The following is a 7,338-nucleotide window of genomic DNA, read 5'->3' on the forward strand; positions in this document are numbered from 1 at the left end:
TGGCAAAAAACAAAGATGTTGCTCAAATTTGTGTATTGAATGTATGAGTGTTAAATCAAAACTGCTTCCTCATGTTTTGTGTACCCCACTCCTTTCCCCTCAATGAACATGTCTTGATACTTGTATAGACTTTGTTTTGTATTTTCCAAGGACAAAAAGGGTAAGTGATATCATTTTTGTATTTGTTGCTCGATTTTCAAAGATGGCTCATTTTGTTCTATGTCATAAGTGTGATGATATTTCTCCTGTAGCATCTTTGTTTGTTAAAAATACTGTGTAAGTGCATGGAACCTCTTCAAACCATTGTAAGTGATAGGGATCCTAAGTTCCTTAGTTACCTTTGAAAATAATTATGGGGTAGACTTGATACCAAGTTGTTATTTTCTATATCTTGTCACCTGAAAATCGATGGCTAAGTTGAAGTTGTGAACAGGACCTTGGCTCTATGCTTCGCACAATGGTACATGAAAAGTTTACCTCTTGGGGGAACATTTTTCATTTTATGAATTTTCTTGTAATAGAGTTATTCACAAAAATATTGGCATGACACCATTTAAAGTTGTTTGTGGTTTTAACCCTCTAACCCTTTAAGATCTCACCCCTTTATCTTAAGATGATATTTTGAGATTAGATGGAAATTAAAGGGAAAAAGATGGAAGAAATTGCATGAGAAGGTGAGACGTCACCTTGAGATAAAGAACCGAGATGTGGACAAGAAGAAAAATAAAGGATGAATATAAATTATTCTTAGCCCGGGTGAATTGGTGTGGGTGCACTTTAGCAAAGAGTGATTTCCTACTCAAAGGAGTACCAATTTGATGCCAAGAGGTGATGGTAATTTCGAGTGCTTGAAAGTATCAATGATAATGCCTATAAAATTAAAGTCCATATCATAGTATCAAGTCTACAACACGTTCAATTTTTGTGATCTCTCACTTTTTGATACTCTAGTTTACGATCCCTTAAATTTGAGGACAAATTCCTCTGAAGAAAGAAAGGCTGGTGCAAACCAAGATTCATCAAGACTATTTACATGAAATCATGTTCATGACCTTTAAATGCTGCCAGGATTGTTTATGAAGGTAGAGGTGCTAGAGAATATACTAATGCCAAGAAGGGATTCCATGCCTTAAGGATTACTTAGAAAGATGGAGGAAGGGCAATGGAAGAAGTTGAGTAGCATTTTGATTATTTTTGGAATTTTGGCTATTTTTGTCATTTTGACTATTTCGCAATTTCATTTAAGGGCCACTTCTGGATCATTGATTTAATAATTAGTCAAGACTATTTAACTAGTTTAGGTCTTTCATTTCTTAGTTGATGTTGAATATTTAAATTACTCTTGTGAGTGTTAAGATCTTGGTTAAGCTTCTGGTGAATCTTTTCTTAGAAATAGTGGTTGCGAGGTGAATTGATTTTCCTCGAGCTTATCATAAGAGTCAGGTGTTTTTTATGATTAACACGATTGATGTTTTAGGATTTAATATGTCCTTTCGTTGCTTTTAGTTTTCAATTTTGTGTCTATCTATTTGTTGTTTTCTTTTATGTTCTTTCAATTTTCGTATTTAGTTTCCTTGTTTGTAGTTCAATTTACACTAGGAGTGAAAGCTAATCAGGGGTAAAGTGACAAAACCCACTAATCTACAATAAACAAACTACAATACAAGAAACGCAAACAAGATACATCGGACACACACTTATTAAATAGAACGACCGTTGAAAAATCAAAGGATGACTAGTGGCAAAAATACACTATCAAAGAATGACTAGTGGCAAAAATACACTACATCAATTAGAAAAAAATAGTATAGAACCATAATAATCAAGAACTTCTGTACCACACAAGATCTACAAGTTCGGAAAAAAATAGAATGATATGATAGAAAAACAAGAGGCGACAACATATTTTTAAAAATAGTCTACCAACAAGAAGAAGTATAATAAGTAAATAATCAATGAGTAAATATCCCAAGTATACTAAATGGAACAAATATTGATCTATATAGCACTCGAAACACAACAATGAAGAAATAATCAATGGCATAACAATCAATGACCGAAAAGCAACAAATTCCAATCTGAATAGTCTATCTAGAAAATGATATATTAAAAAAATGTCAAGTAAAACTGAGAGAAATAAAAATTTAGGGATAGAAATCATCATGATTTAGCTAGGAAAAAAGAGCATATTTGTTGCTCAATTTGTTGGATTTTGGAAATAATTGCCATTGAAATTGATCACTGGAATCTTGTCACTTTGGTTTGTCTCTCAAATATTACCTGCAAGAAAGAAAAAAAAGAAAAGAGAAGGAAAACAAAATTAAATTAAAGATAATACAATTGTTAGAGGTATGTCAGAAAGTTGCTAGAGAGACCACCAGCTGATGTCAAAGAGACTAAGCCACAACAATCGAGGTGAGCAATAGTAGTGGGCATCACTAGTAAGTTCGTTGGTCGAGATCTAGTAGCTAAGGAGTGTTTTTCTGAAGTCAAAAATAAGAGAAGTAGGGTGATGGGCATCATTGATTTAGAATTTCATTTCAACTCTTTACTTCAAGATTCATATAGAGCTTGTAACACCGAGAACGAGATGATGATGTTTGCGAAAACCATGCAAATGACCACTGTTCAGAATGCCATCATAAGTAATCACTTATCCAATTAAAGATTGAACTCATGTCAAATTGTGAATTAGCAAGTTGTGATGGGCATCTGCAGTCACTATTAAAAAAAGTTCATACACCAACTTTCAAATATCAGCCATTCGGACACATATAAGCGAGCAAACACAAGAACTTTTACAAATGTTACTTTTAAAACCAGGCTTAAATAAGCATATAATTCAATAAAATAAAGATACATCCTCATATTCCCATAACATGATACAGATACTCACATAAATGCTTGTTATCTTATTTATATGGAAACCCCAGTACTCATTACCCATTTACATAATCAAATAGTATACTAACACTTTAAAAATAAGCCAAAAAAAAAAAAATTTCAACTTACCTTAAACAAAGTCTGAAAAGTCAAATCTTAATCTTTTACTCCTGTAGAGCACCCAAATGATCAACCCAAAATGGCCAAATACGTCTTTTATATAAGTAAACGAATTTGTGCACACCCATATTACTGTACCATCCAGGATTCAAATGGTCAACCCCAGGCCTGCACGGGCTAAATTATCATTTTATTTAAAAATCAAATTATTCATGACATAACAAACACTACTATGAAATTTCATCTAAATTTGAGTTCAAATGGATCTTCAAAACCTCAAAATATGATTCTTAACTTAAGCCAAACAATCTCTAATTTTCCCAATTTGAAACATAGATTTAAAGGTGACATCATCAATAATGTATCGAAAAATACATACAGAAAGGTTTAGAATCATAGTTGACGAAGAATTTGAAAATATGGAATTACGGGATTTATATTTGAAAATAAAAATTTTAATCTGTCTAACTATATGTTTGCTCTTCTCGAACGCAAAGAAGCTCCATGGACACGAGGTTGACTTGACCTATACCTTTTCCAATGCAGTTCCTAAGTCAACCACAAAGAAAGAACAATGACCCAGACCCAAACCATCATTTCACGGATGCGACAGGCCTATTGCAAATACGAAGGCCAAGAAATCCCCTCATTGGTGAATGCAATCCCCATTTACTTATGCAAAGGAGGCATCGGCCAGATATTAACGATCAATTTAAACTCAAAAACTCCAAATGGACCCTCGGAGTTCGTATGAAACTCCGTGAATGCAATTTGTATATGCTACTAGACTGGAAACAACATTTTGGGCCTGTTGGTACCATCAAAACACCAATCTAGAGTTATCTTCAACCAATTTATAGAAGTCAATTCTTAAGTTTTGAATTTTCAAATTTTTATCCAACGACTCAAAACTCACGCGGTTACCTTGGAACCGATTTAAAGGTCCTACTTGTACAAAAATTATCTTTCAAAGCTATTGGGACTTTCAAAATTTTATTCCGAGCTTGTCTTCATAAAATGTTGACTTTGTTCAACCATTTCAATTTCCCAACCTTCGATATGAAAACTAACTCAAAACTAGTTTAATCACCTTGATATCCATGACATCCAACCCCCGTAAATCACAAATATCATTATACAACTATATTATAAAACAGTCGAAACACTCAAAATACAAAATGAGTATGAGAATTATTACACTTAACTAATAGTAACATTGAAATAATTGATACTCCCTTTGTCTCATTTTACTCGTCCCAAATTTTATAATTTGATTTCTCATTTTTCTTGTCATTTTTCATTAATCAAGACAAAAGATAATCTTTTTTTCCTATTTTTACCCTTAATATTACTTGTTTTTTTTCTCCAAATTAAAATGTAAATATCGTTTAATAGGAATTTTATGATAAAGTAATCATGTTATTAATTATTTTTTTTAATCAATATACAATATCAAATTGAAACGAGTAAAATGGAACGGGCAGAGTATAAAGGTTGTGCTGTCATCATATTATTATTATTTATTTTGGCGTGATGTGTTGGATGCATCCGCCGCTCTATAAGTTTCCCTTTCTGGAAGTAAAACCGATATGTGAAGTATTCCCCTTCAATTAATGCCGCTTAACCTATTTGCACTATGAATTTATTACTCTAGGAGTGGGATACCAACCAACAGTCTATCGGGCACCTGCTATATGCAAGCAATTACTAATAAAATCCAAGGACCGTTGATCACACCTGCATCTATGGGACCTTCAATTAATATTGAAGAATCGAAGTGGCTAATTAATGAACTACTCCATAAGTAATACTCCCTCCATTTCCGGTGGCGGAAATTGTGGATGCTTAAAAAATTAAAAAATTGAAAAAAATAAAATAAAAAATCACCTTAATAAGGTTCGAACCTAGGACGGCCCTTCAATGGAGAACCTTAAGATTAACTTAAATATCAGTGCACCCAACCAACTTTTATTTTAATGGGTGCTTTTATATGTTTTATACCTATTTTCATATATTTTCTATGAAATTATACCTATTCCGCGTCGAGTTTACTGTGTTCCGGAGCACCCCAAAAATATACGTTGGTCCGCCCCTGTTCTTTTATTAAGTGTTTCTTTTGGGTTGTGATTTTGTTCCCAAATAAGTGTATGTTTAAGCATTCAAGAATACTTCTATCATAATTTTCCTAATATGCCAATTTGGAAACATATAATATTTAATTTGTGATAAATTAATAAAATTACCTTTAATTTTTTAAAGTGAATAATTTATTAAAGGGTATGTTCATGCCAAAAGAAACACTTATTTCGAAATGAAGGTAGTAATCCCGTTGGTTACATGATGGATCTAAGTTGAACATATCCCCTAAGAAATTTACTCAATTAAAAAATAAAAAATGTTTTTACTAATATGAACCGATATACAAAGAGAGGTTCAAGACCATCAAACCACACAGTGAGGCATGCTAGCTTTTCTCTTTTAGTTTATATTTATCTAAATACATTAAATTTTATGTGTGTTTAGCAATATTTTTTGATGAAGCAATGTTGATGTTAGACAACACTACTTCTACGAACATGTATCCAATTCTGATGGTGCCCCATCCATCGTCGTCAGAGTTCCTGAGTTCACCTCTGTCTAAATCCATTTTAGACTCAAAATAGACTTATGGAGTTACCTTTATATAAAGTGGAGACTCGTCTACATCTCAAAAGTTGCCCCCATGAGAATTTTCTTACCTCTTCACCTTTATAGTTGCTCTCAAATGTGAATATAAAATACCAAATAATTTTCTTTTTAAACATTTGGGCAATATAGTGATTTCTAATAAATTGAATTTATTTTTAACTATAGACATTTTAATATCAATTTAATATATGTTTATAAATTGATAACCAATAAATAATTCAACCAATAAACCACACAAACTATCAATAGGAAACATAAACCTTTTGTACGCCTTGGCTATTGACGTAATCCCAAGAGTTCATTTATTTAGAGTACACATAAAAACCACAGGCGCCGTCTCCTATTAAAGGCTTTTTTCTCAAAGTCTCTTTTGCGGCTATATATTGGGCTATTGCACTTTTAGTGTCTTTAATGATAACATATCCCATTCACCAAAGACAATAACTCCTTTCTCTTACTGATATATACTGACATAAGACACTATATATACCCTGGAATTTCTAACTGTTTCCTCATCATTCCACAAACTCAAATTCGACGTAAAATCTTTTTTTCTCTTTTTTGTTTTAATCTAATTTTCTTAGTTTCTTCCTCTCACTTCTAAGATTTTATTACCAATACTAGTTCATGTTCAACTAATTGAGCACAAGGACTTTCTTTGCGCTATTTGGGTTTTCACTCGTAGAAAAAATATTGTTGAAAATGCAGTACCAAAACACAAGGACAAGGCAAAGGTCATTATCTTCGGAGTCGTTGGAGAGGGTGGCGAGGCTGGCTTCCGGAAGTGCGGTGGTGATATTCAGTTCGAGCAGTTGTTGCATGTGCCATGCAGTGAAGCGGCTGTTCAGTGAGCTCGGTGTGAGCCCAGCGGTGTACGAGCTGGACCAAGACCCTAACGGTAAAGGGATGGAGCGGGCGCTCTCCAAGCTTCTCGGCAATTCACCCGTCATTCCTGTTGTGTTCATAGGTGGAGAACTAATTGGATCAATGGATAGGGTTATGGCTTCTCATATTAGTGGCACTCTTGTTCCTCTTCTCAAAAAAGCTGGGGCTCTTTGGCTTTAATTCCAGCATTCTTTTGCCTTTTATGATTGTTATAATATGTTTGTTTCATTTTGTATAACACTCTTTTCCGTTTAGTTAGAATGATATTTTTCCATATTCGAAAACATTTTATTCCCTATAATTTGTTTGTTCGGGGATTGACTTGACAAATAAAATATAAAATAATGTTAAATTAAAGATGTGAAATATACTAAAATATTACTTATTTTTATTATTTTAAACATGTCATATGAAAAATTAAAAGCTTAAAAAGTTATATAAAAAAAAAAAGAAGAAAAAATATATTTTTTTAAAAACAGATTATAAATGAAAGTAAAACATACAAATTGAAATGGATCGAGAGATTAACTTTTACTAATAATTAACTTCATATTTTGTCAGTATAATAGTGATGACATGGTAAGACATGTTCTTACAATAAAGGTGTCAATCGGGTCGGGTTGACCCGGCCTGACCCGACTCACATACAAGGCTCGGCCTGGTCAGCTCCTGGGCTGTAGGGTTTTGGGTCTCGGGCTGGGCCAATTTTTTTAGGCTCGGTTAGCCCAGTCCGAACCCAACTCGGTTCAGGCCCGTCGGTTA

The 7,338-nt window shown here is 33.2% G+C and overlaps 1 protein-coding gene across 1 annotated transcript; it reads left to right on the top strand.

Moving 5' to 3' along the window:
- The first annotated feature begins 6,203 nt into the window (after positions 1-6,203).
- Positions 6,204-6,852, top strand: LOC107855286 (glutaredoxin-C1-like). The gene has a single exon (XM_016700277.2). It carries the CDS (start codon positions 6,394-6,396, stop codon positions 6,754-6,756), a length of 363 nt encoding a protein of 120 aa, XP_016555763.1. The 5' UTR covers positions 6,204-6,393; the 3' UTR covers positions 6,757-6,852.
- Positions 6,853-7,338: the final 486 nt, after the last annotated feature.

This window comes from Capsicum annuum, unplaced genomic scaffold (assembly GCF_002878395.1).
Source record: "Capsicum annuum cultivar UCD-10X-F1 unplaced genomic scaffold, UCD10Xv1.1 ctg5038, whole genome shotgun sequence".
NCBI lineage: Eukaryota > Viridiplantae > Streptophyta > Magnoliopsida > Solanales > Solanaceae > Capsicum > Capsicum annuum.